We start from the raw sequence: 17,516 nt of genomic DNA on the forward strand, positions 1-17,516 counted from the left end.
ATGTCTCAATCGTGTCCCCCCTCAGGCGTCTCTAGAGGCCCAAACGCCATAGCCTTTCCTCATAAGGAAGGTGCCCCAGTGAGAGAGAAGGGGGTGAGTTGCCTGCTACTGAAATAGTAAGAGCAAAAAACAACAATCTAACCGGGTATACGTACGCTCTTGGGATGATCCATCAGTCTGCAATGTGTGAGAACTATCAGTCCAGTCATAGAAACTCTGTATATTTAAAATTTAATTTATGACAATTGGCTCTTGGATAATGCTAAGCAAGCTAGTCCAGAGTGATTGTCCCAACACTGAAGTGAAATATAACATTTATACAGATGAAAAGTACTCAGACATTAGGTTCCTTCACCATTACTCAAGCCCATTCCATTGCCCTTGATTTCATTTCCCACCCCAGATCTTGTTTTTTGAGATCATCTTATATATAGCAAGCTTTATTTCATTGTTCCTCAGAGTGTAGATCATGGGATTCATCAGGGGAAAAACCACAGTGTGAAAGATGGCAACCACCTTGTCCAAGGGGAAGGACTGGAATGGGCGACAGTACATGTAGATGGCAGGCGCAAACATGATGAAGACAATGATGATGTGCGTGACACATGTAGAGGCTGTCTTGCTCTTTCCCTTGGTGGAGCTGGACTTCACCTTGGCCAGCAGAGCCCCATAGGAGATGAGGAGGAGGAGGAAGCATATCAAGGTGGCTAAGCCGCTGTTGAAGAACATGACGAACTCCAGGGCATACGTGTCAGTGCAGGCCAACTTGATGATCTGATTGATGTCGCAGAAGAAATTGTCCAGCTTGTTGGGGCCACAGAAGGGGAGATATACGATGGGGATGAACTGAATTAAAGTGTGCATCAGGCCAAGAAGCCACACGGTCATAATCAGTGCCCAGCAGACCCCTTTGCTCACCACGTTCCCATAACGCAGAGGGTGGCAGATGGCCACATACCGGTCAAAGGCCATGCTGATGAGGAGGAGGAATTCTGCGGCTCCCAGCCAGTGCAGGAAGAAGATCTGGGACATGCAGCCCCAATAGGTGATGGCTTTCTGGCGGGAGTACAAGTCCGCCAGCATTTTGGGCGGCGTCACTGAAGAGTAGCAGAGGTCCAAGAAGGCCAGGTTGCCCAGGAAGAAGAACATGGGGGCGCTAAGGCGGGAGCTGCTCCATATGGTCAGGATGATGAGGATGTTCACAGGCAGGATGAGGGAGTCGAAGAAGAGGAACAGGGCGAAGAGAAAGAGCTGCACCTCCCTCCTCTGCGAGAGACCCAGCAGCACGAACTCTTTCACCATGGTGGTGTGGTTCCTCCACTCCATCTTCTCAGGGTTACCTCCTGCAACACATTCCAGGTTTCACATTAACAATGAAGTTCTCGACCCCAGCTTAACAACAACAACAACAACAACAGGACTCAAGGCAGCTTACAACAGATTAAAAACATAATTTAAAACAAATAAAAACATATTAACACATATCATAAAAACAGCAGTCAGATAAAAAATAGGTAAAAAAAGCATAGAGCAGCAGCAAATCATAAAAGAATCAGGCCTGTAAAAAATATTAAAAGATGTTAAAAAGATGTTAAAAAGGCCAAGAACTCAGAAGGCTTGTTTAAACAGAAGGGTCTTCAGGCCTCGCTGAAAGGTCTCAAGAGAGGGGGCCATTCTTAAGTCAAGGGGAAAGGAGTTCCATAGTGTTGGTGCCACTACTGAGAAGGCCCCATTTCTTGCCGCCGCCCCACGTACCTCCCTAGGCGGCGGCACTTGTAAAAAGGCTTTCTCTGATGACCTAAGAGGCGGAGCCGGATTGTATGGGAGTAGGCGATCTGTAAGATACGCTGGCCCAGAGCAGTTTAGGGCTTTAAAGGTCAAAACCAGCACCTTGAATTGGGCTAATTAATTGAACAATTAATATAGTTAATTGAGTTAACTATAACTCCCATCCTGGGAGACAGTCTAGGATGCTGTCTCACCTTCTCCAAGAACTCAAACCTCAGAGATATTGGACTACCTTATGAGTTTTCCAACCAGACATTCAAAACCCATGCGGAAGATTCCAGACTCATGTATTAAGAATTGGAAAAGGTACTTGGTTCAACATAAGATGAGTCGCTGGATTAGGCCATAGGCCCACCTAGTCCAGCTTCCTGCATCTCACAGTGGCCCGCCAAATGCTTCAGGGAGTATAAAAGACAGCAAGACACAACTTGCGTCCTGGTGCCCTTCCCTGCATCTGGCATTCCGAAGTAGTTCACTTCTAAAATCAGGAGCTTGCACATACCTATCATGGTGGACTTTTCCTCCAGAAATTTGTCCAATCCCCTTTTAAAGGCAACTAGGTGAGATGCCATCACCACTTCCTGTGGCAAGAAGGAAAAGCAACAGATATGAAAGGGGAAGACTGGCTGGCAAAGGTTGGTAAAGAGCTTAAGATGCAAATAAAACAAATATCCTGACATGACTAACTGTATATTCAAGTTTACTCATGCTGGCCCAGGGCTCTGGTCCTTTCACTTGCAAAACAGAAAAGTGAGTGGACATTCCTTGTAGAAAGCAGCAACTGCTTTCAGTGGTGGACCAGGGCAAATTCACTCAGCATCCTTGCACTTGTCCTTAGAAATCCTAAGGTTGTCAATGTCATGGTTCCATGACTGGTGTACAGCCACCTGGGAACCTACCTGCTTCTTGACCTAGTCATGTAGGCTTGGAAGCCCAATCAACGGCTACATGTCAGTCCTGGTGAGGGGCTGGTTAGAAAGTTTTTGCTGGACTCAGAGACGAAGATAAGCAATCCACAAACAGTCTGTCTGCTCTGCCATGTGGCCTCTCCACAAAGACAATGAGTTTAAGAAAAGACTCAGGACCATGCTTAATGATGCCTTCAGACCTGTTGCCTTTCTCCAGTATTGGCGACACTCACAACTAGATCTGATTCTTCAGAAACCACTGCAAGGAGCACCACAACATTTTAAAGATCATAACCAAGAGCCTGGATGCGGCACCTGAAAGGCTCACAGACTGATTCTGGCAGAAATGTTTTGAGGGCTAGAGCAGGAAATGAATCCTCAGTGGGCATCTATCTACACACATGCTCGCACTCACCCATGGACAGAGATTTAGAGAAAACTAATGTTAACAGGGGAGCAAAAGAGCCATGAAATGCAAGAGGTACATGTTATGCAAGCTCAAACGTTGACCATCCCTAGCAGCAGTTATTGTCAATCAACATGAGTTTCCTACCAATGCTGGTAGCTTAGTCAAGCTTGCAAGATTGTGTTCTCACCTAGATTTTATTAACTACAAGTGCTGACTGCCACTGAAACAGCCTGCTTCACGCACCTGTGACCTCTCCCTCCTCAGAGGTTTTCAGGAAGAGGCTGAATGGTCACCTGTCAAGGAGGCTACAGCAATTGCCTGTTACAGACCAGGGGGTTGGACTAGATGATCTTCAATGTACCTTCTAACTCTGTGATTCTGTGAATGGAGCTCCCATCTTTATCAATAAAGCAACTTTGGGGTCCCAAATTGCTTTGGGCTGTAGCACTGGTGAGAGATTTAACCTTGTCTCCCCGCATTATAGTCCTGATCCAAATCCTCCTCTGTAGCTGCCGTGAACTTCAAAGGAACAGGCTTTGCACATCATGGCTGTGAGTTTTGCCCTCTACAGCTAGCAGCTTTCAGGGGGGATGAGGACTGGGGGGTGGGGAATCAGCATGGAGCAATGGGTTAAGCTCTTTGAACTACTGTCCAGATTGATCCAGATCTCTCCCTTCCCATGATTGCTTTTTTTTGGGGGGGGGGACGGGACGATGACTCCCATGTCACATATAGTTTGATTCTGACAATTGGGCATCAGTCTTGTTGAACTCAATGGAACTTACCTCTGAGCAAACATGTGCAAGAGCAGGCTGCCACATGGTTACCCCTCTGGATTTTAACAAGGTCACACTCTGTGTGATGGTGGGAGATGTGGTTAGATACAGAGACACTGTTGTCTCTTATTGCTTCATAGCATTCAGGGTGTGGGCTTCTGGTAGAGTTGATGTCTTTTCCAAGGGGCTGAATCAAGGTGGGAATATTGATGTGACAGGCACGTGTGCGGCATCAGGTGCGGTTCCTGATCCATGCACACTGCAAAGATGGGACAGTTCGACTTGAGTTGTCTGAAAGCAATTCTTGGACAAGGTGGATCTCCTCTTTATCATTTATAGCCTACTTTTTCAGTAGGACTTGAACTGATCCACAGAGCAACCCAAGTTGGTCTCCCATTCATTCACTCACCAGAACCAGTTCTGCAAAACTTCATAGGGTTGTGTCTGGTACCTTCAGATGATAACCCTTTAAAAAAAACCATAAAGCTTAAAAACCCCTAAGTTCAGACACTCTTTCCAGGTTCCGATTGGAATTTAGAGGTAAGGGTCAGAGGAGCAAGTAGTGAAGAGGAACTGAGGGGGAACCAAAACAGAAAACTTACCATTTAGACTCTTGATGGGATGAAATAAACCTTTCTCTGACCATAGCATAGCACATCTCTCTTCACTAAGTCAACTCCAGCCTCAAGAGAAGCCCATTAAAAGGATAACAGATCTGCTCTGTGGTTAGCCCTGGAAGGAAGCCAGGGATTGCATTCAGGGAGTTTATTAAAACAGCAACAATTTACAGGTGGTGAGAATGTAAACCTTGAGGGTGGGCAGGGGAAGATCAGAGGAGGGATCAAGATTTCAATTAGATTCATCTCTGCGCATAACATTAAAAAGGTGGCAGAGCAGCTTTTAAACTGATCCCTGGGGGAAGGCCGACAGGAGCTGAGGGGCATCCGGTTCGGGATGGGGAGGTTAGAGAACAACAAGACAAAGGCAGGGTAGGAGAAGAAATTGGGAAAGGTAGGGAGATGGGATGTGATAGACGGTTTGGCACAATGAGAGGATGCGGGGACAAAGGTGCAAATAAGCAGCCCATCCTAGGGCATTCCGTGTATAAATGCTTTTATGCGAATGCCCGAAGTCTACGAGCAAAGGTGGGAGAACTGGAATGTCTGGTGACAAGGGAAAATATTGACATAGTGGGCATAACGGAAACCTGGTGGAATGCGGAGAATCAGTGGGATACCGCAATCCCGGGCTATAAACTCTACAGGAGGGACAGGCAGGGGCGTGTTGGAGGTGGGGTGGCCCTTTATGTTAAGGAAGGGATAGAATCCAGCAAAGTAGAGATTGAAGGTGGGTCCGACTCCACCGTAGAATCTCTGTGGGTTAAATTACCAGGCTTGAGCAGCGATGTAATACTGGGGGTGTGCTATCGTCCTCCAGACCAGAAATCTGATGGGGACCTTGAAATGAGGAAACAGATCAGGGAGGTGACAAGGAAGGACAGGGTTGTAATCATGGGGGACTTCAATTATCCTCGTATTGACTGGGTCAATTTGTGTTCTGGTCACGATAAGGAAACCGGATTTCTTGACGTGCTAAATGACTGTGGCTTAGATCAGCTAGTCACGGAGCCCACCAGAGGACAGGTGACTCTGGATTTAATTTTGTGCGGTACGCAGGACCTGGTTAGAGATGTAAACGTTACTGAGCCATTGGGGAACAGTGATCATGCTGCGATCCGTTTTGACGTGCACGTTGGGGGAAGAATACCAGGCAAATCTCTAACAAAAACCCTTGACTTCCGACGGGCGGACTTCCCTCAAATGAGGAGGCTGGTTAGGAGGAGGTTGAAAGGGAGGGTAAAAAGAGTCCAATCTCTCCAAAGTGCATGGAGGCTGCTTAAAACAACAGTAATAGAGGCCCAGCAGAGGTGTATACCGCAAAGAAAGAAGGGTTCCACTAAATCCAGGAGAGTGCCCGCATGGCTAACCAGCCAAGTTAGAGAGGCTGTGAAGGGCAAGGAAGCTTCCTTCCGTAAATGGAAGTCTTGCCCTAATGAAGAGAATATAAAGGAACATAAACTGTGGCAAAAGAAATGTAAGAAGGTGATAGGGGAGGCCAAGCGAGACTATGAGGAACGCATGGCCAGCAACATTAAGGGGAATAATAAAAGCTTCTTCAAATATGTTAGAAGCAGGAAACCCGCCAGAGAAGCGGTTGGCCCTCTGGATGGTGAGGGAGGGAAAGGGGAGATAAAAGGAGACTTAGAGATGGCAGAGAAATTAAATGAGTTCTTTGCATCTGTCTTCACGGCAGAAGACCTCGGGCAGATACCGCTGCCCGAACGGCCCCTCCTAACCGAGGAGTTAAGTCAGATAGAGGTTAAAAGAGAAGATGTTTCAGACCTCATTGATAAATTAAAGATCAATAAGTCACCGGGCCCTGATGGCATCCACCCAAGGGTTATTAAGGAATTGAAGAATTAAGTTGCAGATCTCTTGACTAAGGTATGCAACTTGTCCCTCAAAACGGCCACGGTACCAGAAGATTGGCGGATAGCAAATGTCACGCCTATTTTTAAAAAGGGAAAGAGGGGGGACCCGGGAAACTATAGGCCGGTCAGCCTAACATCTATACCGGGTAAGATGGTGGAATGCCTCATCAAAGATAGGATCTCAAAACACATAGACGAACAGGCCTTGCTGAGGGAGAGTCAGCATGGCTTCTGTAAGGGTAAGTCTTGCCTCACAAACCTTATAGAATTCTTTGAAAAGGTCAACAGGCATGTGGATGCGGGAGAACCCGTGGACATTATATATCTGGACTTTCAGAAGGCGTTTGACACGGTCCCTCACCAAAGGTTACTGAAAAAACTCCACAGTCAGGGAATTAGAGGACAGGTCCTCTCCTGGATTGAGAACTGGTTGGAGGCCAGGAAGCAGAGAGTGGGTGTCAATGGGCAATTTTCACAGTGGAGAGAGGTGAAAAGCGGTGTGCCCCAAGGATCTGTCCTGGGACCGGTGCTTTTCAACCTCTTCATAAATGACCTGGAGACAGGGTTGAGCAGTGAAGTGGCTAAGTTTGCAGATGACACCAAACTTTTCCGAGTGGTAAAGACCAGAAGTGATTGTGAGGAGCTCCAGAAGGATCTCTCCAGACTGGCAGAATGGGCAGCAAAATGGCAGATGCGCTTCAATGTCAGTAAGTGTAAAGTCATGCACATTGGGGCAAAAAATCAAAACTTTAGATATAGGCTGATGGGTTCTGAGCTGTCTGTGACAGATCAGGAGAGAGATCTTGGGGTGGTGGTGGACAGGTCGATGAAAGTGTCGACCCAATGTGCGGCGGCAGTGAAGAAGGCCAATTCTATGCTTGGGATCATTAGGAAGGGTATTGAGAACAAAACGGTTAGTATTATAATGCCGTTGTACAAATCGATGGTAAGGCCACACCTGGAGTATTGTGTCCAGTTCTGGTCGCCGCATCTCAAAAAAGACATAGTGGAAATGGAAAAGGTGCAAAAGAGAGCGACTAAGATGATTACGGGGCTGGGGCACCTTCCTTATGAGGAAAGGCTACGGCGTTTGGGCCTCTTCAGCCTAGAAAAGAGACGCTTGAGGGGGGACATGATTGAGACATACAAAATTATGCAGGGGATGGACAGAGTGGATAGGGAGATGCTCTTTACACTCTCACATAATACCAGAACCAGGGGACATCCACTAAAATTGAGTGTTGGGCGGGTTAGGACAGACAAAAGAAAATATTTCTTTACTCAGCGCGTGGTCAGTCTGTGGAACTCCTTGCCACAGGATGTGGTGCTGGCGTCTAGCCTAGACGCCTTTAAAAGGGGATTGGACGAGTTTCTGGAGGAAAAATCCATTATGGGGTACAAGCCATGATGTGTATGCGCAACCTCCTGATTTTAGGAATGGGTTAAGTCAGAATGCCAGATGTAGGGGAGGGCACCAGGATGAGGTCTCTTGTTATCTGGTGTGCTCCCTGGGGCATTTGGTGGGCCGCTGTGAGATACAGGAAGCTGGACTAGATGGGCCTATGGCCTGATCCAGTGGGGCTGTTCTTATGTTCTTATGTTCTTATGCCCTGGTTGGCCATAAGCTAGTTTGCTTAGTGGCAGTGGAATTTGAAAGCTAGTTTGAACTCCAGAGTCTGCTGGACTCCTTGCTTTTCTAAAAGCAATGGCTGTATTGAATAATATATTTTTACCTTGGCTTTCTGTCTCAGAGGATCTCTGCAATAAGAAAATCATCAAAATGCAACAAACAAAATTAAAATAACCAACCCAGCCAAGGAAAATCCTAGTAGCAAAACAAATAACCAGGTAAACAGGTGGTCCAAAGGCCCTCTGGAAAACCTTTGGAAAGGCTTTGATGAGCAAAGATGGAAGCTTCATTGCAAGCTTCATTGCCAGCAAAGATGGAAGCTTTATTGCAGCACCTTGCATTGGGTCCTCTATGGCATTCTCTGACTGATAGCATGCTATACTACCACTGATATGGGGGCTTCAGGGTCAATCAGTCAGGTGGACCTTCTGATGGGTGTGGGCCTTGATCAGAGTTCAGCTTGGTCAACTCAGATGCCACTCCTGCATCAATGATGGAACCTTTCTAGGGAGACCTAGCAATGATGGCAGGCCTCCTTAGGAAGGGCATCCCACAACTATGGTGCAGCAGCTGAAAAAGTCCTGTCACATGTGCAAGCCTGCCAAACTTTTGAATAGCACATACAGTGTACAGATACAGCTCCTTCAGTGTCTTTATTCAATCCAATTTCCACTACTCAGTAGCACAACCATGTCTAAACATTACATGATATCAAAATGGAGCTGAATTGCACCCCAGTTGGTTTCAGCTGAGGAAGGAGTGATTTGAGGACTAGACCACATAATTCTGGCAGGTTTCCAGCCAAGTCAAGAAATAAGACAGTGTGGTGTAGTGGTCAGAGCACTGTATTTCTGCTGCTGAGACTGGAGTTCAAATCCCCATTTGGTCATGAAGCTCAGTGGTGACTTTGGGAAACCCACTTGCTCACAAGGTTGTTACGAGAGTTGCATGGAGCAATTTTCACCCATATGAGCTACTCTGCTTTTCTGGGAAGAAGAGTGGGATGAAATGTGAGTGATGATGACTTGCCTGCCTGGCGTGAAGGTTGCAGACATCACTTCTCGTCTAGACAGGCTGGTAGACAGTGCTGGGGAGGAGGTATCGGTTGTGGTGCATGTCAGCACCAACGACATGGGCAAGTGTAGCTGGGAGGTCCTGGAGGCCAAATTTAGGCTATTAGGTAGGAAGCTGAAAGCCAGGACCTCAAAGGTAGCATTCTCTGAAGTGCTACCTGTTCCACGCGCAGGGCCAGCTAGGCAGGTGGAGATCAGGGGTCTCAATGCGTGGATGAGATGGTGGTATAGGGAGGAGGGGTTTAGATTCATTAGGCACTGGGGTACGTTTTGGGACAAGCGGGGCCTGTACAAGAGGGACAGGCTTCACTTGAACCAGAATGGAACCAGACTGCTGGCGAATAACATTAAAAAGGTGGCAGAGCAGCTTTTAAACTAATCCCTGGGGGAAAGTCGACAGGAGCTGAGGGGCATGTGATAGACGGTTTGGCACAGTGAGAGGATGCGGGGATAAAGGAGCGAATAAGCAGCCCATCCTGGGGCATTCCATGTACAAAAGCTTTTATGCAAATGCCCAAAGTCTACGAGCAAAGAGGGGAGAACTGGAATGTCTGGTGACAAGGGAAAATATTGACATAGTGGGCATAACGGAAACCTGGTGGAATGCGGAGAACCAGTGGGATACTGCAATCCCGGGCTATAAACTCTACAGGAGGGACAGGGAGGGGGGCGTTGGAGGTGGGGTGGCCGTTTACGTTAAGGAAGGGATAGAATCCAGTAAAGTAGAGATTGAAGGTGGGTCCAACTCCACCTAGAATCTCTGTGGGTTAAATTACCAGGCCTCAGGAGCGACGTAATACTGGGGGCATACTACCATCCTCCAGACCAGAAACCGGAAGGGGACCTTGAAATGAGGAAACAGATCAGGGAGGTGACAAGGAGGGACAGGGTTGTAATCATGGGGGACTGGCACTAATTGGGTAAGAGGCACTTTTTCAAGTGGGTGCTCCTTTTTTTTAGCAGGGGAGAGTAACTGGCCCACCTCACCCCAGCAGTGTCTGTTCTAGTGGCTATCTGCTGGTATTCTTTTGCATCTTTTTAGATTGTGAGCCCTTTTGGGACAGGGAGCCATTTAGTTACTTGATTTTTCTCTGTAAACCACTTTGTGAACTTTGAGTTGAAAAGCGGTATATAAATACTGTTGATTGATTGATTGTTGACTTCAATTATCCTCATATAGACTGGGTCAATTTGTGTTCTGGTCATGAAAAGGAGACCAGATTCCTTGACATGTTAAATGACTGTGCCTTAGAGCAGCTAGTCATGGAGCCCACCAGAGGACAGGTGACTGGCTTTAATATTGCACGGTACACAGGACCTGGTCAGAGATGTCAATGTTACGGAGCCGTTGGGGAACAGTGATTATGCTGTGATCCGTTTCGACATGCATGTCAGGGGAAGAACACCAGGCAAATCTCTCACAAAAACCCTTGACTTCCGACAAGCGGACTTCCCCCAAATGAGGAGGCTGGTTAGAAGGAGGTTGAAAGGAAGAATCAGCATGGCTTCTGTAAGGGTAAGTCTTGCCTCACAAACCTTTTAGAATTCTTTGAAAAGGTCAACAGGCATGTGAATATGGGAGAACCTGTGGACATTATATCTCTGGACTTTCAGAAGGTGTTCAACACGGTCCCTCACCAAAGGCTACTGAAAAAAACTCCACAGTTAGGGAATTAGAGGGTAGGTCCTCTCCTGGACTGAGACCTGGTTGAAGACCAGGAAGCAGAGAGTGGGTGTCAATGGGCAATTTCCACAATGGAGAGAGGTGAAAAGCAGTGTGCCCCAAGGATCTGTCCTGGGACGGGTGCTTTTCAACCTCTTCATAAATGACCTGGAGACGGGTGAGCAGTGAGGTGGCAAAGTTTGCAGACAACACCAAACTTTTCTGACTGGTGAAGACCAGACGTGATTGTGAGGAGCTCCAGAAGTATCTCTCCAAACTGGTAGAATGGGCAGCAAAATGGCAGATGTGTTTCAATGTACGTAAGTGTAAAGTCATGCACATTGGGGCAAAAAAATCAAAACTTCACATATAGACTAATGGGTTCTGAGCTGTCTGTGACAGATCAGGAGAGAGATCTTGGGGTGGTGGTGGACAGGTCGCTGAAAGTGTCGACCCAATGTGCGGCGGCAGTGAAGAAGGCCAATTCTATGCTTGGGATTATTCGAAAAGGTATTGAGAACAAAATGGCTAATATTATAATGCTGTTGTACAAATTGATGGTAAGGCCACACCTGGAGCATTGTGTCCAGTTCTGGTCACCACATCTCAAAAAGGACATACTGGAAATGGAAAAGGTGCAAAAGAGAGCAACTAAGATGATTACTGGGCTGGGGCACCTTCCTTATGAGGAAAGGCTATGGCGTTTGGGCCTCTTCAGACTAGAAAAGAGGCACCTGAGGGAGGACATGATTGAGACATACAAAATTATGCATGGGAAGGATAAAGTGGATAGAGAGATGCTCTGTTCACTCTCACATAACACCAGAACCAGGGGACATCCACTAAAATTGAGTGTTGGGCGGGTTAGGACAGACAAAAGAAAATATTTCTTTACTCAGCGTGTGGTTGGTCTGTGGAACTCCTTGCCGCAGGATGTGGTGATGGCATCTGGCCTGGATGCCTTTAAAAGAAGATTGGACAAGTTTCTGGGGGGAAAATCCATTATGGGTTACAAGCCATGATGTGTATGTGCAACCTCCTGATTTTAGAAATGGGCTATGCCAGAATGCCAGATGCAAGGAAGGGCACCAGGATGCAGGTCTCTTGTTATCTGGTGTGCTCCCTGGGGCATTTGGTGGACTGCTGTGAGATACAGGAAGCTGGACTAGAAGAGGCCTATGGCCTGATCCAGTGGGGCTGTCCTTATGTTCATATGACAATATAACTACCAACAAGTCCTGTGAAATCTGGATGCATCTAGAATTTGTGAAATGGGAAAATCTCCTGGTGATTACTGAAGGCAACAGAGGTTTCCCTGAGTTAGGTGCCACCCAGGCAGTGGTGCTTACCTGAAGGAGCTCTGCATCCCAGGAGTTTGGGGGTGAAATGTAATCATATCGGTCCTGACCTTCCAGGCTCTCACACTGATTCAAATGTGAAAGAATGCCTCCCTTTGCTGATCTTTGGTCCACTTCAGGCCCAGTCGCCATGCGCTCTCACTAGTATGAGATGAAAACATGGTGACAGCATGCAGCAGCTGGGCCCAAAGCAGCCTGAAGACTGCTGAAGGGTGGTGTGGTGATGTGCTCCTGTTTGGGGGCATCACTGGGGGTCAGAAGCATCTCTAGGGTTTACATCACCCATCACCATAATGGACCACACAGAATAAATTACAATATCATAAGCAGAGACTAAATGCAGTGCAATCACTAGGGTTGGTGTCATCTCCATTAATTAACTTTATTTATTTAAAAGTGTTTTAGTACAGGTCACCCAACAAATCAGTAATCAACAAAAAACCAGTGGTCAACTTCACTCACACCACTGAATAATAGTTCTAGTATTAGCTCTGATCCTTGTAAATGACAGATGACTTATACTAACACTTATTGGTTCCCTGCTGTGTCATAAAAACACCTTATTCATTCTTGGAACAATCAGTTTCATTGGTCAGTTTTGAGTTAAGCAAATCCACTTCTTGTCATGTAAAGCAGATAAAGTTTCTTTTTCTCATTATTTGGCCATAACTTTTGATAAAATATAGATATCTCAACATCGTTTGTCTCATTACATTCTGCAGGAAATTACCTATCAAATGGTATATAAGTTTATGGTATTATTCATAAACACCAAGTCTTCCACAATTTTGACCACTAGTAGTGTCACTGCCCTTGTGAAGGTCACCTGGTTTGGTCTCCCCTTAGCACTCCCCTTAGCAACGCCACTGGGTGAACTATAAGACTTTACCTGATGGCTCTTCGGTGCTGTATTCTGAATAAACCACTGAATACTGGTGAATTTGTACCTGAGTGTGATTTCCCCACCAAGGTACACAAAGTATTGCTGTCTTTCATGGAGCCCAGGAATCGGCCCTTCCTGCACCCGTGGGGAAGCTTCCAGGGGAGGGGGCTAAAACCTTCTTCGGCCCCAGGTCCAGTCTCTATGGGGGTTGTAGGCAGCCTTCCCTGTAAGCTGTGTGGCTCTGTGGACACACAGCGGGAATGGAAGCCCCTCACAGTTTCCCTCTCAGTGCTCTGGTGCTTGGCCATGATGACATCATTGGCAAGCACTCCAGATCCACCCCAAACTGCCACTGTAGGGCTCTGCATACCTTGAAAAAAGTTCAGGGAACACTGGTTGTGGGCCTGGTTAGACCTGCCCTCTGAAGTCAGTTGCTGGCCCCGTTCAGGCCCTCAGTATAGGACAGAATATAAACCCAAATGATGTATTTTGATTACGAGGCCTCTTCAAACTTTCTTATTGTTAGCTTCCCTTTATGGCACCCAAAATCTGTGCTTGCCCAATAACCTCCTAATGGCTTGTATGATCTCTTTGTTCCTCAGTGTGTAGATCATGGGGTTCATCAGAGGGAAGACCACAGTGTGAAAAACTGCCACAACTTTGTCAAGGGAGAATTCTAAGAAAGGTCGGCAGTAGATGTAGATGGCGGGACCAAACATGATGAAGATGATGATGATGTGGGTGATGCAAGTGGAAGCAGCTTTTCTCTTCCCTACAGAGGAGCCCATCTTCACCTTGACCAGCAGGGCTCCATAGGAGATGAGCAGGAGGATGAAACACATCACACTGGACAGGCCACTGTTGAAGAACATGAAGAATTCCAGAGCATAAGTGTCATTGCAAGCCAACTTGACAATCTGGGTGATGTCACAGAAGAAATTGTCCAACTTGTTGGGTCCACAGAAAGGGAGTGGGACAATAAAGATGATCTGGATAATAGAGTGCATGAAGCCTACACCCCAAGAGGCCAAGACCAGAGCCCAACAGACTGCTCTGGTGATAAGACTGGCATAGCGCAATGGGTGACAAATGGCTACATAGCGGTCAATGGCCATAGCAATGATAAGGAAGACCTCAGATCCCCCCAGCAAGTGAAGGAAGAAGATCTGGACTATACAGCCTTTGTAGGAGATTGTTTTGTGACTGGAGAAGAAATCTGCAAGCATCTTGGGTGGGGTGACGGAGCAGTAGCAGATGTCCAGGAAGGCCAGATTGGCCAAGAAGAAGTACATGGGGGAGCTCAGTCGGGGGTTGCTTCGGATGGTCACGATGATGAGGATGTTCCCTGGCAGGATCAGTGAGTAGAAGACAAGGAAGAGGATAAAGAGGAAGAGCTGAACTTCTCTTGCCTGGGAAAGACCCAGCAGTACAAACTCTTTCACGACGGTCTGATTCCTTTGCAGCATCTTTTAACATCCTCATTCTGCAGCAAACACACAGAATTGCAAAGGCAAGTAAAAGACGTCTGTGACATATCCAATCTGCACTTACTCACAAATCCAGTACTCACTCCTCGTAAGGAAATCAAGCCTGCAAAAGTCTGACCTTGATTTCCTTATGAGAAGTGAGTACTGGTGGACTTAGCTGGCTTTGGCAATACCCGTTTATAAAATGCAGGAGCTAAACAGGTGAACACACAGATAATGCTGCTGTCTAATATAGCAGCAGTCCCTCCAAAATCACAGTCTGCCCTTGCTAGCCCCCAAGAATCTCTTTTGGTGTCCGGTTGTAAAACACAGGCTACAAATTATAAATGGGGCAGTAGGTGATTTGCAGCAAAGACGGAGGGCCCAGTCCTATCCAACTTTTGAGAGCTGGTGCAGCTGAAATGCAGCCTTGAGGAAAGGAAACAAATGTTCCCTAACTTGCAGGAGGCCTCCATGATTGCCCTCCCACCACAGGATGCAGTGCATGTCTCATTGGCACGGTTGCAGCGGCGCTGGAAAATTGGGTGGGATTTGCCCTCAATAGGCATAGGGTATTTCCTATTTTAAAAACACCTTTTATTATTATAAGCATTATTTCTGGAGAAAAAAATATCAATTTGCCGATTAAGGGGACCAAAAATAATTGTACCAGGTAGCTCTGTAATCATGAGCCAAAAATCCTGCTATACATTTTTGACTCCTTGTTAATATATTCTATACCATACTGTTTTTTCAGAATTCAAAATTAGTTTTTCATAAACCAGGCACCAACTTTATATCATCCTTACAACAAATAATGGCTATTTGTTTAAACTGTCTCTGAGGCCTTCCATCTTGACCTTTGTCGCATCCCTCCTCCGTGTCAAGGTTTTGTAAAAAGATTTTTTACACAAAGCCAGATTTTCTCCAGATTCGCTCTCTCTTACAAAGACGGAAGGAGAGCACTAGTGATCAGTGGTGTCACTAGGGTGTACATCACCCAGTGTGGGAGGCCAGCATGGCATCCCTATGATGGACCAACTCACATGCAGTGCGCAGGGCAATGCCCAGGCAACGAACAGGGTGTTGTACCATTGCCCAGCCCCCTGCTGGTTTTTTGGCTATAACCTTTGATAGCAAAGAGATATTTAAACATGATTTGTTTCATCACATTCTGCATGAAATTACACAATGAATGATATATAACATGATGGTATTATTCAAAAATACAATGATTTTAAAAATTTTTGGCCACCAGTGGTGTGTCTCCCCATGCGTGTTACCCAATGCGGCTTGCACCCCGAAGACCCTCCTAGCAACACCACTGCAGGTGATCTTTTATCAACCAGGGACTTATCCCAGTGTGTACGACAGTCATCTGGAATGACCTTCCAACTGGGAAGGAGAATCGGTTCAGTGAAGCTGACTTAGGTTCAGAGAAGAGCAAAGGAAGTGCATGATGTGATCACCTTGATCCACTATTGACTCATTACTATAGTGGGACTGGGTTGGATAGCACTTAAAAATATTAATGGGGAAGTCTGACTTTGCTAGCTCAGTGGAACCTCCATGACAAAGGGTGGTCTACCTCTTTCTTGCAAGGGACAAATAGCAGGGAAAAGCTATTGCTTTCATATCCTATCTGTGCATTTCTCAGACACATCTGACTGAGCGCTGCTGGAAACTGAATACTGGAGCACATGGTGGCAAAGGTGGACTTTGGTCCCATCCAGCAAGGAAAGTCTTACATGGTTGAGCCTTGATGTGCATATTCTTGTCACATGGCTAGACTCTCACTTATATTTTGAACTATATCAGGTGCTCCAGTGTGTCCGGAAGGCATAGAAAAACAGAATAGAAAAATCAATGACCTACCAAAGATTATTAACTACACGTGGAGTCTAAGAAGGAGTACACCTCTGAATGCATGATTTGGGGACAAATGGTAGGAGATGTGCACAACCATTATGCCCTGTTTGGGAGCTTCCAAGGGGCAGCCATCTAACCACAACTGGGCAGACTAGATGTAGTATTTTTGAGAGGTGCAATTGTGCCTTGGCATGCAGAGGTGAACCCACAGTTGCCAAAGGGCTTCTTGTCCTCCTTTGCATGTAGTCACGTTAGGACCAATCAGGGCCAAGGAATAGCATGAAGGGCATCAACCACAACAACATCATACAAACTTTGACTAGAGGGGTAGCAAAGGTTAAAAAAAATGAAGTGAAGATTGACATGGAATCAGAGGAGCCTTTGTGAGAGATGGCATTTGAGCAACTGAAGTTCATAACACTTTGCCTCAGTTCATAAGATGACATCTCCCACACAAAGCAGCTTCTCTGCTCTGCTTCTGTGGAGGAACCGAAGTATGAGCTTGGAGGTATCCATGCCATTGTCCAGCCTCAGGGAGCTCCATTACATAATTTTCTCCTACATGGTGCCTTAAGAGGTTAGTAAAGTCCATTCTATGCAACAGGCAGCTATAAGATACATTTCCTCATGATCATGTACTCTCAAGAAAGGGTAGGGCTGTTTATTAAGCTATCAGAAGGCTGTTTCCTGGTTCGTGCTGAAAGGACCACAATAGCCTTTAGTGATGGTTCAAAAGAAAAATCCAGTGGATGGGAAGGTATCAAATCAACAACCAGAAAAAGTGTGAGGAAGAGCTCTAAAATTTCTAGCTATCAGAAAAAAAACCTTAGAGTCACAATTAGGACAAGAAACAGAGAAAGAGGAAGGCAGGCAGAGAGTGTCCAGAAATTAAAAGACAGGAACAAATGACTTACTGCTCAGTATCTGGATAGGAAAAGAGGCCCTTAGCAAATTATGGTTGTCTGCACATCCCAAAACCAAGTTGCTTCTGGACCCTTAAGGAGCACTGATGATGGAAGAACAGATCCAGTCTGTGGTTAGCCCTGGAACCAAGCCCAGCCCAGCACTCAGAGACCTTGTTAAAAAAGTTAGTGGCTGAGTTTGCAGCAGCCCCTCCGGGGACTAGGAACATGACTTAGTTCACCGTTTAATCAGATGATTCTTTTCCTAGTGTCCTATGATTTGGTTCCTGTACTTGAGCC

General features: G+C 46.3%; 2 protein-coding genes across 2 annotated transcripts; both read right to left on the reverse strand.

The window, feature by feature from the left end:
* Positions 1 to 387: 387 nt before the first annotated feature.
* LOC136653825 (olfactory receptor 4N2-like) lies at positions 388 to 1,326 on the reverse strand. Its single transcript, XM_066630706.1, has one exon. The coding sequence runs from the start codon at positions 1,324 to 1,326 to the stop codon at positions 388 to 390; it is 939 nt and encodes a 312-aa protein (XP_066486803.1).
* A 12,186-nt stretch (positions 1,327 to 13,512) lies between these two features.
* On the reverse strand, positions 13,513 to 14,445 carry LOC136653826 (olfactory receptor 4N2-like). The gene has a single exon (XM_066630707.1). The coding sequence runs from the start codon at positions 14,443 to 14,445 to the stop codon at positions 13,513 to 13,515; it is 933 nt and encodes a 310-aa protein (XP_066486804.1).
* Between the last annotated feature and the right edge of the window lie 3,071 nt (positions 14,446 to 17,516).

The sequence above is a fragment of the Tiliqua scincoides genome, chromosome 5 (assembly GCF_035046505.1).
Source record: "Tiliqua scincoides isolate rTilSci1 chromosome 5, rTilSci1.hap2, whole genome shotgun sequence".
Taxonomy (NCBI): domain Eukaryota; kingdom Metazoa; phylum Chordata; class Lepidosauria; order Squamata; family Scincidae; genus Tiliqua; species Tiliqua scincoides.